This window comes from Lagopus muta, chromosome 11 (assembly GCF_023343835.1).
Source record: "Lagopus muta isolate bLagMut1 chromosome 11, bLagMut1 primary, whole genome shotgun sequence".
Taxonomy (NCBI): Eukaryota; Metazoa; Chordata; class Aves; order Galliformes; family Phasianidae; genus Lagopus; species Lagopus muta.
Genome location: NC_064443.1, coordinates 6,468,915 through 6,486,907, shown reverse-complemented (window position 1 = coordinate 6,486,907; position 17,993 = coordinate 6,468,915). Strand labels below are relative to the sequence as shown.

Genomic DNA, 17,993 nt, shown 5'->3' with positions numbered 1-17,993 from the left:
TTGGTTATTTTAAATGGGAGTACAATGCAGCTTCCTGAGCCAAGGCTGCGTCCCCATGAGGGTGAGAGTCGAGCAGCTGGGGTACCTTAAAAGGAGACAAAGTGCGCGGGTATCTGCCAGCTGATATCTCTCAGATCACACTAAAAACATCTTCCAATTTTCTGTTCAAGTCTCGTGTCTGGAGGAAGATCAGAATAGAAGCAGTGCCATCAGTGTGGTGCAGCAGACCGACCACGAGCTTGCAGGGCAGCTCCAAGCAGAGCTTGTTGAGTGGAGGTGTGCTGTGTTACAGCGGCATTCCCGAGAGCCGCGTGTTTGGCTGCGTGGGGCTGCAAACCTTCTCCATGCAGGCAGCGTGACAACTGGTGACTCAGTGGGTGAATCTGGAAACTCTCTTCACTCCCCCAAGTTTTCATAGATTTTGAGTTTGGATTATGCATGGTGATGCCTTACATCCAGCTCTGTGGGTTGTATCTTTGGCATGGCCTTTCCTGTTGCCATCTTAAAACTGCATGTCCTAAAGTTGCTTCTGACTTATATACTTGTGTCCAGCACAAAATCATTCCACTTTAGGGGGGCTGAATGACAGGGAATAAGGGTCAGTGATTCCTTTGAAGGCTTTTGGGTTTGGACAAAATGCTGAGTGAGTCCTTCAGGTTTTGCTGCTCCAGAGTAGCAAGCGGTTGAACTGCTAAGCCCTTTCAGGAACAGCTTATGTTTTGGCAAACAGCTCATGTCAGGCTCAGCCTCATGGAATTTACAGAGCTTGGTTCGTGCCCTTACAGCAACCTCTGTGCTGGGGACACCCTCGTGCCCATGCAGCTGCTGAGCCCACAGCCTCATCCTGCCCTCCTCTGTGTTAGAAATGGGCCCAGGCTGCCTCCTGAGGAGTGTGAGCTCAGCTGGTTTTTGACTGAGGAAATATAACAAACCTGTAGCTATATAGAAAATATGTCTTCCAAAATCACTTTGTTGCTCAGCTTGTGTTTAAGTACTTCATATTCTGTTGTCAGTCTAAATGCTCCTAATGTGTAGAATATATAAACTATGATGGTCTGTAAAGTCTGAAGAGTGTATTTTAAGTGTCGTCCATAATGTAGCAGTGGAAAATTTCTCCCAGTCCTCAGAAATCTGGAAACAAGAGTTGAGGGGTTCAGTATCACTTCATTTAATTAGAAGGCTGTTCAAAATTTGCTAGATCTGCGTTGCTTTCTTTCCCTTTCCCTGCTGGCCCTGGCTGAGCTCTTCCTGTCTCACACAAGGGCTCGTTCCTTTTCCTCCCTAACAGCGGTGTCTGATTTATCCTACAGGGCTTAAATTAAGAGGAAACTCAGCAGTAGGGGAAGGAGTGATGGATTTGAAAGCAATTCTCAGGCTCTCTTGTGCTGGCTCATTAGGCAACCTTTTTGTTATTATTTTTTAATACAGAGAATGCAGGAAGCCCGATGCAGCAGGAGCTGCGGTGTGCCAAGAGCTGCTGGACCAGGTGCTCCCCTCTGCCCTGGTGATGGGGCCAGCTCCTTGGGTTCTCCAAGGGCAATACTGCCCTGTGCCCGTGGAGCAGCAGCCTTTTGGCTTCCAAGCCCAGATAAAACATCGTCATTGCCACCCAGGCTTTTCTGAGTGAGATCTCAGTGCAAAGCCAGCTTGTTTGCAGCCCTGTGAATTCTCATGGCTGCATTGAGCTCTCTGGAATCACAGCTGAGGGCAGGCTGCATCAAAAATGGCCGTGACCTTGCCGCTCTGGATCTCGGTTACAAACGAGTGGGCTGCCAATTTAATTTGCTAAGTGTGCGCTGCTGCAAACATCCCCGGTTAACTGGGAAAAAGAGAATGTCCGAGGTTACTATATGAACTAATTAATTTCAGTGATTTGTGAGCCCGCATTCCTGTAAGTAAGAACAGTTACACAATTGTGCCTTTTAGAGAACTAAAACGCTTCATTTCTAGGGCAGTTTTGGACTGCATTGCTCCCGGCACATTCTGCTGTCCGCGGGACGTGAGCCAAGTGGCTGCATGGCCCCAGGTGAAACACCTCTGTAGGGGCCAGGTGTGGAGTAAGGTGCCTGCTGTCAGGTAGGGTGGTGCTAATTAGAGCAGGAAGGCTTCTGCTGGCCAGGTAGCGTCACTTGGGATATCTGCCCCTGCAGCCTTCCTGTGCTGAGCCTGCAGAAGGGGCTGAGAAACATGGCAATGGTTGGGGGGGACTTGGTTGATGTCTCTGAGTTGCATATGGCTGTTCCTGGCACCAGGAGCTCTTGAAGGAAAGCAGCTTTTCTTGGGCTTCAGTGCTGCTTAAACTTATGCTTTACGGCCTGGAGTAAATGCTCCCAGATTTCTTCAGGGAAAAAAGGCAGTAATAGAAGCTCACGCTTCTGAGCTAAAATTATAAGTGTAGCCATGCAGCCAAAGAAAACTGTGAAGAAGAATTTTTGAGTCAATTTTTGTCAGTTTTAAAGAGAGCTCTGAAATTAAGCAGGGCTGCAAGCAAAGAGAATAGGAAAAAAATGTTTAGTTTTGTTTTGTTTTTGATGCGGTATTGTCTTAATTCATCCCTGGAGAAACAGAAGGAGCTGCACAGGCAGTGGGGTTACTCAAGGGACCTCACCTGGAAGCCCTTGCCAGGTGTTCACAGGTGCAGCCATTTACTGTGTCCAGTATTCAGGGCTGTAAGGGGAGGCAGTAGCTCTGCTACTGACGATGTTGCGCACCTGGAAGTGAAACTCTGTGTTTATTAATCTCTCAGACAATGATCCTGACAAAAACAAGAAGTAAATAGCCGTGTGTTGATACATCAGGACACTGGTATGTTTATGTTGCCTGAAATATTAATGCTGTCATGTAGCTTAGCACAGACAGCTCTTTGTTCTGAGGCAAGTCTTTGTCTTCTTGACACTGGGTTTAAGGCGAGTGCCCTAGTTCATACACATTGCTCATCTGTTACGTAAAAGATTTTGTAAGTGTTCTTGATACAAGCATATAACAAGAATTCTGACTGTTGTAGCAGCGTGGTGGCTTTGTTTTCTGTCCATTCCGTACTAATAGTGTTTTATTTTGGATTATAGGACAGAAAATTAACAAAAGTAGAGAGACAGAGATTTAAAGAAGAAGCAGAAATGTTGAAAGGTCTACAGCACCCAAACATTGTAAGGTTTTATGACTTCTGGGAATCCTGTGTAAAAGGAAAAAGGTGCATCGTGCTGGTTACGGAACTGATGACCTCTGGAACACTGAAGACGTAAGTACTGTGCTCCTGGCGAGCAGTCTAAGAATAGCTATGGAAATTTTTAGAAAAATCCTACTTTTGCATACTGAAAAAAGGCACCTCGAGATAAAGGATAAAAATGGAGCTGTTCTCTGGTGTCTGTCATTCGTCCCTGTGCTTAGACTGCATGGACTTGACAGGAAGAATTTCGGCCTCTGTCTCCCCTTCCCCGATCTTCTGCTTCACTTATGTAACTGGAAGCAGTTCTCTGCCTTGTTTCATTGTGTGCCTGTGACGTTTCCATTTGTCAGCGTGTGTTTCTGTGATTGCTTCTGCTCTTGTGCTTGTGTGTTTTGTTATCAAAGCCAGAATAGCACTCGAATGGTAGCATCTCCTTTTGAAGCAGGAGATGCTCTAGGTTATCTACTAAACAATATTAATAGCTTTGCTACTGACAATCTTGTTAAGGTTGATATAAAGCAGTTGGCATGAATTCTGGAGCAGATTTTCAGCCCCAATGGGAGCAATGCTCATCACTGAGTATATCCAGAGTGCTGCTCTGCTAATGCATTGGCAGCTTTTATGTTCTTCCAAAACGAACCCTCCCCCTTCTCAATGTTCTAGACATATAGTAAAAATGTAGGTGCATGCATTGACTTTCAGTATTATTCTGTTCTGGATATATAAAACATATTCTAAATCAGTTTTCTGCATGGAGTGAATTGCTTTGCTATTAGACTTGCAAATATTTGGTTGTATTTGCACCAAAAATGCTTATTATCTTCCTCCCCCCAAATGAATGCTCTAATTCTTCCTTTAGAAAAGATCTCTTCCAATTTGGTGATGTTTCTAAGCTGCTATTATGATATCTAATAAGGGGCTTTTATAAAAAATAAACTTCAGCTGCTAAAGCCCCGAGAATCTTCAATAACACTTTGCTTTCTTTATAACCAGCTTCTCTTCCTGTTTGTTCTGTAGGTATCTGAAGAGATTTAAAGTGATGAAACCAAAAGTCCTGCGTAGTTGGTGCCGGCAAATCCTGAAGGGTCTTCTTTTCTTGCACACGAGAACTCCACCAATAATTCACAGAGACTTAAAATGTGACAATATTTTTATTACTGGACCAACTGGATCTGTGAAAATAGGAGACTTAGGTCTGGCAACCCTCAAGAGAGCTTCGTTTGCCAAAAGTGTAATAGGTAATCAGTCTGTTCTCTATGGCTTCCTTCTGCTGGTGTGATGGTTGTCTTTTTAATTTGTCTGCCCTTCACACTTCACAGTTGTTTTGCTTTTTGCGTGTTGGCTGGTGGTAGAGATTGAGGTGGTTTTGTGGCTGTTCCCTTCATACCATTATGAAAAAGTCCGTCTGGAAGGCCTATCTAGGAAATGTTACCTTGGCCTTCTCTTTCCTTTACAATGGTAAATTTTTAATTGAAATATAGTTTTGCATCCACAAATTCTTCTCTGTTCTCTTCCAAGAGAAGCAGCAACAGTTCCCAACAGCTTGTGCATCTCATCCCCCTGAGAGCAGGCTCAGTGCCTGTTTGGGAGGGAAAAGAGAAGGGATGGGGGATGGAAGCCACATGCTGCCTTGCTGTCTCACCAACAAGGTGGTGCTGAGAAATCTTATGCTTCCAGTGAGTGGGGATAAGTACAGTTGTTTCAGCTGAAGGCATTGGCAGCCTGTCCTCTGAGCAGTGCCCTGCAGAAGGAGGCTTCTTGTCTTTGCAGGGAGGTCACAGGAGAGCTGCCCTGGCTGGAACAGCTTATCCCCAGTCACCGGGCATCAGCAAAATAAATTGCTTCTGCAGAGCTTGTCTATGCCCCAGTGTGATCCTGGCAGAGTTCTACTGAAACAGCTGCAATTTATTAAAAATCAGTAGCTACAAAATTGAAGGAAATTCCCACTAGGCTACACAATAGCTGATTCATGTGGGTACCACGTAGAAATGTATTAGAGCTTGATTTTGCTTGAACTGGGAGGATGTGTTCTGAATGGTGTCAAGGAGGTCATTCCTTTGCAAAAGTGAAATTTAATGCCTTCTGTGTGAAGAACACATATGGGATATCCTTTCCCTGAGTTCTCAAACATTTTGTTTTGTTTTGTTTTGTTTTACCTTAATCTTTCTCAGCAAATTGGCCTTGTTCAGGTCTGTAGGTGATGGTTCTAGAAAGTTATAAATCCTTGAGCAAGGATGCTGAAAGTGAGGGAAGCTACTGTGCCCACAGTCATAATTTGGCTCCTTATGTAAATGGAAATAAGATTTGAGATGACTAGAATTAGCAGACTGCTGGTGACAGCCACTATTCCTAACTATGAAAATGGCATGCTATCTTTAAAGCGGTGGTTGCCGAAGTAATTACAGGGCCTCATACATTTAGGGATTATATTTAGTATGATTTCTGTGCAAGTTTCAGCCTTCACACTTTGAGAACCCAATATTTTTCAAGTTGCTGTAAGACTGATGCTGTAGATATAAGCTTGGCTGCTGTGGGATGCCTTAATGCTGCTGATTTCAGTGAAATCATGTTAGTTTGTATCTGTTAAGTTGTCCTAGCTTTTACTTTGTAGTAGTGTATTTTTATTCCTTCCCATAGTTTATTTTGCAGTGTAACCGTTGCTCATGGGCTGGGAATATCAGAAATATCAATATTAGCTTTTGCAAAATGAATTCCTATAACAGCACTGTCAGACCATAGCTGTGTCAAACAAATTCAATGATGGAAAGGGCTGCAGGTTTCTGGCAAGCTATCTGTATTCTTTTTGGCAAAATAACCAAATTCATCTTTTTCACAAGTTGTGCTGCCCCAAGGAAAGAATTAGGGGGATTGCAAATACTGGTGATGCTGGGCCAGATCCCACCTTTACAGCAGGATAGGAAAAAAATGCAGTTCCCCCCTGTCCCAGAGCAGGAAGCTGAGGCTTGGGAGTGCAGGCAGGGAAATGGGAAGGCTGGAAAAGAGAAGGCAGGGTGGGGAGGGAATCCCACAGGTGTCAGCCCCAGCGTCTGGCTTCCCCCTCCTGCTGCATGTCCCAGAGCTGCATGCACCCTGCTGTCCTCACTGCTCACCTTCCTAGACGGAGTAGCTCTAAATGGATATTAGTAGCTGCAATTCTACATTATTTTTAATGATGAAGTCAGTGTGGCTGAGCTCCAGGTTTTCCCTTGCTGCATTTGTGCCACCGCTGATGCTTGCCTGACCTTGCGGTGTGTCTCTTCAGGCAGGCCAGCCAGGGCCAAGCCTGTGCTGCAGAGTGCAGCTGAGTAGCTGCTGAGCAGCTTCTCCGTGGTCTGCTTTGTTAGGAGTACTTGCATGTATTCCTTCCCGCCCCTAAGAGTTGGGTGGAAAATGTCATTTTCATGGTGATTTGGAATGGTGTCAAGAATATCATTTGCTTCTTAGACTACTTGCTATCACTTTTTCAGTTGTGCAAGGAACTTTAAATGCTCCATAATTCATGAGATCCACTTCTCTGTCTATGTCTTGCTCATTCTCAAACAATGTAGCATCTCTGGGAAAGGCTCTGACAGCTGTTAACCATTTCAGAGCAGCAGCCACAGCCTTTGTGAAAGCTGGAAGAAAAGGCCTGGGGTCAGAGCTGAACTCAGAGCATGGCTGCTATGCTCTCACGACAGGGATCCAGCTGATTTATGAAGGCTGAAGGAAGGAATGTCCTTAAGGTGAAAGGAGCATCAACAAAAGGAGAGAGTGATGCAGAGTTCTGTGAATGTTACAGCAGTGCCAGAACTGAGGCTTGTTTAGTGAGTTAGGCCAAACCTACTTTGTGATGCATGCAAAAGCAGTTTCAGAGACAAACCCTAATTTTGAGAGACGTAGTTTATGCTACCATTAGGAAAAAAAACAACCAACAACTTAAATCAGGTCACCAATCGTATATAAATTTGAGAAGTGTTTCTCCTGATGTCTGTTGTTTAATTACAGTTGTGCCAATGGTAGAGATGTCCTTGCCAAAAAGCAGAGCTGCCAGTGCATGTCAGCTGGCGGAGGGCTCTGGGGAGGGGATGTGGGTGCTGAGGCAGATCCCGCTGTGCTGAAGGCCAGGTTATGGGTCTGGGATTGCTCACCTTCCTTTTGGCAGCCTACTGCTCACTGGAACTGTCTCTCCCGAAGAAAACAACTGTGTTAATCTCCTTCCTTCATCTTTTCTGTACGTGAAAACAAAAATCGCTCTTGACTCCCAAGCATGCACTACTTTAGGAGATAAAGTTCCTGGAATGAATTACCTAAGTGTTAATTTTGCTCTGCCAGACCACACCTTTTTGGGGCAGAGATTTTTTTTTGACAAAGGCTGAGCTGCTCTTGAGTCTGTGTGAAGCGTAGGAGTTACTCTGAGGTTGTTGATGAAACATTTTGCATTCATTCACGTTTTTCCATATAAGAGAACTTTTGCAGGCATTGTACTTGTCATAACGCTTCAACTTCCCGTTATGAAGCAGTAAGTACAATGTTTCCTTTCATTTATCCAGTTTTATTGATCTCCTGACACCCTAATCCCTTTTGGAGTAGGACCTTATTCTGCAAGTAGTCTCACTGATCTGTACTATTGAAGCAGAGGTAGAATCATGTTTAATGCTTTGTGCATGACTTCCTAGATGAATTTCTGATACCACTGGCTTTCAAAGTGCTGTCTCATCAGCTCGGTGGTTGCTGCGCATCTCCCTGGAGGAAGAAATGCAAATTTGCATTGACAAAAACAAGACCGAAGCTTCTTGTTTCTTTGGTCCTTTTCACCACCACAGACCTCTATGCATGTCCCTCTCTTCATCCAGAGGAGGAAACCATTTTGTAGCTTTCAGTGTATTCAGACACCATGCCATATCTCATTTCGGTATTCTCTTTTGAAACTTCAGTATGTTTTCCCCCTCTGTGTGTACTACCAGTGAGATCTATGAGTGTGTGTAGACTTTAGGTTTCTTCCCTGGAGGATGCTTGAGCTTATTCTAGTTACTTCCCTGTTTTGAAATAATCTCGCATGCCCCCTTTGCACATTTGCAATGGACACATTTCTGTAGGCAGAACAAGACTGTGATGGAAACCTTTCAGACTTCATGAATAATTTACCATCTTTTTTGTGTAGGTACACCAGAATTTATGGCCCCAGAAATGTATGAGGAACACTACGATGAATCTGTTGATGTCTATGCGTTTGGAATGTGCATGTTGGAAATGGCTACCTCAGAATACCCCTACTCAGAATGCCAGAATGCTGCTCAAATTTACCGGAAAGTAACCTGTGTGAGTAAACTTCCTTAATTTCAGTTACGTCTGTAATTTGGAATTTGCTGATCAGAAAGTTTAAAAGCGTAGTTCAGTGTGAGATGTCATTGCTGTCCAATGTGTGCAGTTTGTTGTAGAAATGGAGGTGTCTTAGTTCTGAGATGCAGAAACTGCTGCAGGCTTTTTCAAAGAGCTTGCAGTTGTGTGTTGAATTGTGTTTGCCTGCACTGCAGTTGCATGTGGTATTTTCAGTAATCTTTGCCCATTTTGTCTCACTCAGCCGAAGGTGTGCAAGACTTGGGGAAAATGAGCAGGGAAGAACCTTTGCTGTTGTCTTGTTTCCTGTAGAGGGGTTGTCAGAATTGATCAAGTTTCCCACCAAGCCAACAAAGCCCTAACCTTTAGATCGGAGACTAAATATTTATGTGGTGTAGGATGTTTGATTCAGATTTCCAGCCATTCTTGCACCTTGTATGTGTAATAAATTATCTGAAAATATAAAGGGGAAAATATGGCAATGTTTAGTTTGGGAACGAGCCAGAGGAGCTTTATGTCTGAGCTTATCTGTTCTGCAAGCTCTGTTAATTCCCAGACTGGAACCATGGAAATGGGTTTGCTGCATTTGCAGGTGAAATCGGGGCATAGAAGAAGCCAATCTAAAATGATTTCTATCCTGAAAAAAAAAGTATCCTTCCCAGCACCCTCGCCTCCATGTGACAAATATATTTGTCTGCATGAGCTGCACTGTGAATGCCTGAAAAATCTGAGTTTGGAAGATGCTGTCAGCTTGAAAATCAGTGGAGGAATCACTGACTGCAGAGAAAAGGGACTTGCCAAATGCTTTGGCAGTGGTGGTTATCTTCTGCTCTGCTTGGATAAGTAAAAACAAGAATATGGGAGTTTCTGCCCCTTAGGTTATGCTAAACAGTCTGGTTTGTCAAAGGCTTTTCCAGGTACTTCTTTCCATCCAGTTTCTACAAAAGGACGCAATGAGCTATGTGCCTTGACCCTTGTGCATTCCCATCACCAAAAGATGCAGACTGCACACTCAGGATGTGAAGAACAGTTCTCTGAAGTAGGCTAGGCTACAATTTGCAAAAATAGCTACAGTTCAGGTGGTTATAATATTTTTCATCTATAAGGTAGAAGGATTGGTTAGACTTAAAGTATGGTGGACGTAGTGAGTGAATCCATCTCAGCCAGAAGCACGGTCCTAAATTAGTGTTTCTCTATTTCCACTGCTTGCAGAGAGCAAAAATCTTCACAAATGAAAAATAAAAACTGGTCAATTTTGAAATGCATTTGATTCCACTTGCCTTCTCCATTTAGTTTAGTGGATCATGCTAGTACAGATAAAGTCTGATAAAGTACTGTGGTTGGCTAAAATTGCTTGAGCTCAAGATTGCAGTTTCTGACTTAGTGAATGATAGTCTCTTGCACAGGTTATAGAGATGCTTTCATCAATACCCATACATTTGCATGTGCCAGATGATGTGCATTTTAATGTTCTTAGGTATATTTTGTGCTAATATCACTGAGAACCAGTCTGCCAAGAGGTCACAGAATTGTAAGGATTGGATGGACCTCTGGAGATCATGTAGTCCAACCCCTCTGCTAAAGCAGATTCCCTACAGCAGGCTGTACAGGAAAGCTTCCAGATGGGTTTTTAATATCTCTGGAGAAGGAGCCTGCACAGCCTCTCCATGTAGCCTGTTCCAGTGCTTCATTACTCTTGAAGAAAAGAAGTTTTTCCTCATGTTCAGATGGGACTTCCTGTGTTCCAGTTTGTGCCCATTGTTCCTTGTCCTATTGCTGGGCACCACCAAACTGAGCTTGATCCAGTGCACTTGGCTCCTGCCTTGTAGATACTTATAAGCACTGTGATAAGATCCCTCTCAGCCTTCTCTTATGCAGGCTGAACAGCCCCAGATTTCTCAGCCTTTCCTCATATGGGAGATGCCCTCCACTGGATACTCTCAGCAGTTCCCTGTCTTTCTTGAACTGAGCAGCCCAGAACTGGACGCAGTACTTCAGATTGGGCCTCACCAGGGCAAAGTAGATGGGGAGGATCACCTTCCTCGACCTGCTGGCCACGGTCTTTTTAATGCACCCCAGGATACCACTGGCCTTCTTGGATACAAGGGCAGATTGCTGTCCATTGGAACGTAAGGTCTTTCTCTGCAGCACTCCTGTCCAGTAGGTCAGCCCCTAATCTGTACTATGCATGTGGTTGTTCCTCCCCAGGTACAGGACCCTGCATTTGCCTTTGATGAACCTCACAAGTTTCCTCTGCTCAGCTCTCAGCCTATCCAGGTCTTGCTGAGTGGCAGCACAGCCTTCTGGTGTGTCAGCCACTCCTCTCAGCTTTGTGTTGCCAGCAAACTTCCCGAGGGTGCGTTCTGTCCCTTCATCCAGGTCACTGATGAAGATGTTAATCAAGAACAAATCTGGTGCTCTTGTTGTGGATTGCTGTGCTAACCAGCTGTGATATTACTAACCCTGATGGGAGAGGGAGGATGCAAATGATTCAGGAGTCTGTTTAAAAGTTTAAGTCACTATCACAAGAAACAGGAGGGTGTCCCTGCTGGAAATGAAAGAGATGTCACGATGTGCTGAAAGCAGAAAGATGCATCTGAAGAGTGAAACAGCTTTATCTCATTTCTATGTAAATTGTTGCAAGCTGACATTTGTATCTTGGCAAAGCTGAATCTTTCCCAATGGACTGCGGCCCTGATTTTGGCTACTTTAATTCTTCTTAGAGTGCTGATTTCAACCCACTGCTACTCAGAGAGGGAAGTGAAAAAGACATCAGAAGCTGTTCTGCAGTGCAGTTAACTTCATTGCTAGCTCCTGCACTAATGGCTGGTCCACCCCTGTAGGGAAGGGAATGAGGAAAAGATGGGTCATCAGGTTTGCTGACTGCAAGCCCCGCTGCTCTGCAGTATGAGCTGGCTGGAAATGAGTGCTACATATTTTCAAAGAAGTGGAGTACAGCTGATGTTTGGTGCAGTCACTTGCCTGAATCCTTGCTGAAAAGTTTGTTTTGTTGGCACCATGGCTTGTTGGCTTAATTTAGGTATGTGGTCCTTTAGTATCTGCTCTAAATGCCATCTTTGTGTATATCTGAGGAAAGATCTCCCTATGCTTTGGTGCTTCATGTGATGACGGTAGAACAGTATTCTGGCTTTAGGTCATGGGGGCCTCATCTCCTGAATGTAGCAGTGGGTGCACTTTTGGACTGATCAATCTAGTGATGGTTTTTCTGAGGAGAGTTTGGTGTGTTACCTGCTGCAGTGGGCAGAGGTTTACGTGAGCAGCATGCCAAATTTGTTAGCAGTTGGCTCATGGTAAGCTCACCTGTGCATGGACATAAAGAATTAGAGCCACAAACAATATAGGTGTCTTCTGTTGTTCCACATTCTTAGAAAACCTTTGTGTACAACTCTTAGCCATCTGGAATATTGCTGATTAAGGCTTCATAAGCCTCATTTATCAAAACAATATCCAAGATGGTAAAGAGTAAGTATTAATCAGAGGATTCCTAACTAGATACTACATTTCAATTTGCAGACCTAAGTAGTCATTTTTAAACTCTGACGAAAGTCTGAGCCAACTCATTTTCTGTGGCAATAGCCTTTACACAGCAGAGCTGTATGTAAGTTATAACTTTGTAAGAGTGGTCTTATTCTTGCAACTTAAGAGAGAGAGAAAATGTTTGTTGTGGATAAGTTTTAAAAGGTCACTTTGCTCATAAGAGAGGTGTTTTAGATCTGACTAATAGGACAAAGCAGCACGCATTGGGTGCAGGCACTGGTACTGCTCTTTTCTGCTGAGCTCAAGCAAGAGCAACTGGAGCAGAGGCCTCAGGATTCCTTTGGTGGACAAAATGACATTGCTGCCATTACAAGGAAAGAGTTAACCTCTCCCTGTGGAGAGGAAAATGCCCTGTCACATGCCATGAGCTGCATGGACTGTCAGATATGGAGGAGGAGCAGGGGGAGGACCTCTGAGGCAAGGGTGCGAGAGGAGCAGCAGAGCCCCACAGAAGGTCCTTGGTCCCAGAGGGAGCAGCTCCTGGGGGCTCAGCAGCTTCTGCCAGAAGCTGTGCCTGCAGAAGAGCTGGCGGCAGACAGGGACCCCGCTTGGAGCCATGTGAGTCAGCCACAGCTCACTGCTGGGCCTGGGGGACACTGCCTCTGTGCTCAGATGCAGAAACCTGGGTGTGGGGAGCATGCTGTGCCTGTGGCCTGAGCTGTCACACAGCAGTTGGCTCTGCCCACTCTGCTGGGCTGGGGACCACCTGAAGGGAGTATTGTACAAGCACTGCTCATGGGGTAGCCATTGTCGTGCTGTACCCATTACTGGCATTGATATAGAAGGAGAGCATAAATGAAAATTGAGAGGCTGAATTACACAGTTTTATTCCCAGGATTACCCAAAGTTTGAGCTTCTCACTAAGGCAGAAGGGGTTGCTGAGATTCTCACGTGGGCAGGATCAGCAGTGGAGTGCTTCAGAATGCTGCGTGTATTACAACCCCTCAGCGGGAGATGTACTTTGTTTTTGATTGAATTTCTTTGCACCAGGAATGTAAACGTTATTCTTTCTGTTAAACCGAGACTGAACAGTAAACATTTTTTACGTTTGTTTCTTGATGCTTTTCTTTCTAGAATATAAAATACAATAACTCTGTTCCTGCCTTGGGCTGAGTGTCACAGTGGTGTCATCCGACATCCAGGAAGAAAACTCTCTAACATACTGATCCCTATTGCTAAACCAGCCTATCTCAATGGCAACCACCAGTGGTGCTGATGGCATTGCTTGCTGATAGTAGAATCATGCAGGTGATTGCTTGCAACAAAAGTGCAGTAACTCCTTTGTTCTTCTGCCTGTTCCAACCTGACTTGGATTGCACTGGGACACACACTCCCTCCGCATCCCACACTCAGTGCATCAGCTTGGATTTGCAACCACTTGCACTCCGCATCCTAACGCTGCATCAAATCTGTGTACGCTAATAGGTTGCAAGGGACATCTGAAGTCATAGCTTTTATAAAGTCACATGCGTTGGTAACCCATATTCATACAGGGAACAGATACCTTTTGTAAACATTACTATTGTAAGATATTAAGCATTACAAGTATTTATATTGAAAGATCATTATACTTCTTACTTTGCTCACCTTTTATGCTCCCTGCCTGTAGATTCATAGTTCAATCGCTGCTTTAATTTTCCCCTCTTATTTGTACATGTGCAACTGAAAGTATATAATAGTCCAGGGTGATGCGACAATCGCTTCCAAGCTGATTCCCAAGCGTACAGAGGGGCTTGTTGCTGTGCTCAAGCAGGTGTGGTTGTTACAGCCATTCCCTCCACCCATACAGCCAGAGATCTGCTGTGTAAACGAACATGCTTAAATTATCTCCTTCTTCTGGTCCTCTCCTGATGATTTCTTATGTTTTTTGTCACATCCTAAATAACAGCCAGTGGAACTAAAATTTGTTTGAGTCTGCGATGAGAAGCGGGAATTGCAGTTAAAGATCTTGTACTCATTAGGTCTTCCTGCAGCGCTGCACCCAACAAAGTAAATGAGGCAAGAGATAATAAATGCAAAACTTTCGTTGGCTGATTTCAGTTACGTGTGGTAGGAGGACATATGTAACGTGTTTTTCAAGCAACAGGTCAAGGCCACGTTTACTACAGTTAATTTTGAAGAGATTTCCTGGTCAGCATTTTTGCAGTGACCTTCATTCTGATGCCATAATCTCATTTTTCATGCATAACTTGATGGTTTTTCTTAGTCAGATTATTTTTTTTGTGTGTTTAATCATTCTGCCAAGAGATTTATATGTAGACAATGGGCATATTTAGTGATGAAACATCAGAGCCTGTGACCTTCCCATGAGGCTCCAGACCAATGTTTTTTTACTGATGCCCTGCAGAATTCACTGTGGGCCAATTGTGTTTGCTAGGGGGTCGTGGCTACCTTGTTGGGTTAAGCTACATAAACTCACCCTTGAAAACAACCCAAATGCCTATAGTGTTCTGTCTAGCTTGTTAAATGTTCATATTGTTTCCTTTTTAAATGTATCAAATGTTTTCTCTGCATTTGTAGGTTACATATTGCTTATACACATGAGGTAAATTCCTATCAGACAGTGTTATGAACATCACTGAATTGTGTATTCCAGATACTTTCTTAGATCTGCAATTAATCTGCTTAGATTATCCTTAGACTTGGTATGTTTTATTTCTTTTTTGTATTTAAACAACTTGTATGAAATTCTCCATATCCATCTTATGTCAGTTAATTAGCCCTCCATTTCAGAAGTATGGATGTTGAGTTTACTTCTGTTTGAGACAGTTGTGCAGTTTTCTTAGCTAGTATATTTTGAATTTTGGTGCCATGTTTCCTTGGGAATGCTCAGGGGAGACAGATGGCTTTTGAATAAATGAATGAGATGGATCCTTTGATTTCAACTAGAAACCTGTGTTTCACACCAACCCCCTCCGTTGTTGGGAGGCTTGTAAGCGTTAGGGCACAGTGCTGCAGGGAGGATTTTCAGCATTACAATGAGATGGCCTTGGAGATTTTAATGAAGAGTAAGGAGCTAAAGCATCCTGTAACATATGGGCATTGAGAAAACGCCTTGGAAAAGCAGTTTTGTGCAGTACTTCACTGTGCATCTTATGTCCTCGTTTGTTTTAATCATTTTTTTGTAGCTTAGGTGCTCAGCAGATTCAAAATAAGTGCAAAGTTTAATGGTATTTGTAGGAAGGAAAGGGATTTGTAAGGTAAAAAAATCAGGGTCAGTCATCACAGGTCTGTCAAAAGTACGTTTTGAGACAAACCTAATTCCTAGCTGCCCAACACATCCTGCCCTGCTCCGTCCTAGCTGTGTCGGAGTTCATCAGACCACTTAAATGGAGGGATGTTTGTGGATTCTGGACAATTAAGCCAAGAAATATACAGTGACCTGCCTTATACTGTTCCTGCCTCTCATAAGCTCAAGTTGTGCCAAAACACCCATGAGGCACACTTCCATTTTAAAAAGCAATTGGCAGGCTCCTGTGAGCACACATCTAGGAGCAGTGTGTTTCTCCAGAGGGTTGAAAGCTCCTCAGGTGCTGTGGTGGAAGCTGTCTCTGCCTCTTAGTTATAATGCTTTCTTTTTTTCTTTTCCTGCAGTTAAATTGATACCTTTGTACATTTGGGGGGATATCTTTCAGTAAACATGAAGCTCTAGTACGTTATAATGGTTATTATCCATTCTTCCTGATAAGTGTCATTAACATAAGAAATAGGTGGTTTCCTGTAGCAAACTGGAGCGTCTGAAAATATGTTGAGATTTGTCCTTTGCAAAGATTGCTTTAACGTCCTCCCCCTCTGAGAAGATCACCTCCTAGAGCTTTACCTGTTCTTTTGGTGGTTCTGTTTTCTTCCATTTCTAATTCAGACACTGGAGCTCTTTTGGGAAACAATCTTGGTGCACTGTGGTGCACTCTTGTTTTAGGCAAGTCTGGGCTTTAGTCAACAAGGCTCTCATTTTGGTGCAGTTTACATACATACAAAAAACTGAAGCCTCATCTTGTAAGCAAGATTTGAGTTTGCTTAATCCAGTGCTTCCTTTTAGCTGGTCAGTCAGTCTTCTCAGGATAGTTTCTTATGGCAGCACCTCTGTGCCTCAGCAGAAGCAGGAAGCAGAGCCTGCAGCTGTTCTGTGAGGTTTTCCAAATTCATGAATTACATATTTTACTCTTCTGAACCTTAAGGTGTAAAGGTAAAGATTGACCTGAAGTTAAGATGAACTGATTTTAAACTCAAATCTAAGGCTGAAGTGGCAACAGAATGCCAATACAGAGGTAAAAGTAAAATCTGATGTTCGAATATTCAGAAATACCCAGGGAAATACCAGCCCTCACCAAAATTCATCCATGACATTTCTTCAAGACCAAATTCAGTAAGGGCTGATCCTTTTAAATAAAGACAGGGATAGGTGAGCCCTTCTCAGGGCTTCAGGCCTCTTTGCCTGCTGCTGTACAATCACAGCTACTGTCCTTTCAGGGTGAAACTTTAAAAGGGTTTGAATGGAGTTCAATGTCTGAATCCCATTCAGTCATGTGCCTAATTGGATTTTGTCTTTATTAAGATAAAGGAAATCATGTTTCCTTGTTGGTTTTTTTTTCCCTGCTTACTGACTTCACTGCAAGTAATAGTCCTTAAGTAATAGGGTCTAACTGCAAAACCTAGTTCAAAATTCATGTCTGAACTATTGTCCATACATACCTTGATTTAGTAGATGTATATGAGATTTTCAAATATGAGTTTTTGCTTCCAATTTAAGCTGAACATCAGAAATAAAAAGGATAACTTTTAGTGTTAACACTGTTACTCTCTGTAACTGAATGTGGAGATGACAAGTATTCACAGTAAATGACTACTTCTGCTGAAGGGAATGGAGGTGAGTTGCATGTTACCGAAGGTGAGTGTCTGGTAGTTCCTCTGCCTGGGCAGGAGCACAGAGGGGTGGCTGCTGTTTTCTGAAGTGAGCCTCCCTTCTTCCCTGTCCACAACCTCACATCAGGAAACATCAGCCTGAGCTTTGAAAATGCGCAGCTAGACGTGTCCATTAACTTCCCAGGTCTCCTTGCTAATTATTTTTACAGTACATTTTGATTGTATGTGCAGAGATGACATGATATATAAGCTGCTATTTAGTTTGAGTACTTGCACGCTGCTTCTCCTGCAGTCTCTCTTTATGTTGGTAAGATGTGTGTTTTTGTAATTCAGAGGCTCAATACCCTGAGGAGGATCTTGCTGAGTGAAGGTATTTGTCCTGAAATATTAGAGAGTAGAGAAAAGTGACCTTTGACTACCCTGCAAGTAGATGTGTTTCTTCTAATCCTCTCTGTCTTCTTAAAACAGCCCCACTTAACCTGAAAGAAATATAAATTGTTCCTCTTACAGCTACATAGAGCCAAATCTCCCTACATGGGGAATGTAGTTCTGCTTCTGTAAGCTTTCTTCTGTGACAAAACAGTTGGTTTTTTTCCTTGAAACGACGCGCTCATAGGCTAACACTTCCAAATCTAGAAGTGAGCCATATTCCCAGGAAAGAAGAAATTAGCTTTTGATGGAAATGCAACTTAGTTTCTTCATAGGTTATGCCTGTCCTTCCATTTGTTTCCAGTAAGATTCAGACAACATACTTAGGAAATGCAAGAGCAACATAGGGCTGTTGGGCATGCTCTCCCTCTAACCTGCTTTGTTTCAGATTGTTTTGAGGGGGGGAAAAGGAGCGATTGAGAGTACTGGGGGATGTAGAAAAACAAGAGGTTTATGGGAAACAGAAATCTGGATTTCTGCATGGGTCTTTGAAGGTATTTTCAACTCATTCTTGAAACTGCTTATCTGAAGAAAAATGCAATTACTCTTCTTTAATTTTTTAGTTGTTTGAGTATTAAGTCTGTTTCTTGAGTAATGACCTCAGAGTCCACAGGATGCAAAAGTAAGGTCTGCAGTTGTTTGTAAAGAAAAAGGACATGTG

The 17,993-nt window shown here is 43.3% G+C and overlaps 1 protein-coding gene across 8 annotated transcripts in view; it reads left to right on the top strand.

The window, feature by feature from the left end:
• WNK2 (WNK lysine deficient protein kinase 2) overlaps window positions 1-17,993 on the top strand; it is a 106,530-nt gene that overhangs the window by 32,723 nt on the left and 55,814 nt on the right. For all 8 annotated transcript variants that reach the window (XM_048957154.1, XM_048957155.1, XM_048957151.1 and 5 more), the window contains exons 3-5: window positions 3,066-3,238; window positions 4,184-4,404; window positions 8,307-8,464. In XM_048957154.1, the coding sequence (XP_048813111.1) occupies window positions 3,066-3,238; window positions 4,184-4,404; window positions 8,307-8,464 (552 nt within the window). The remainder of the gene's footprint in view (window positions 1-3,065; window positions 3,239-4,183; window positions 4,405-8,306; window positions 8,465-17,993) is intronic.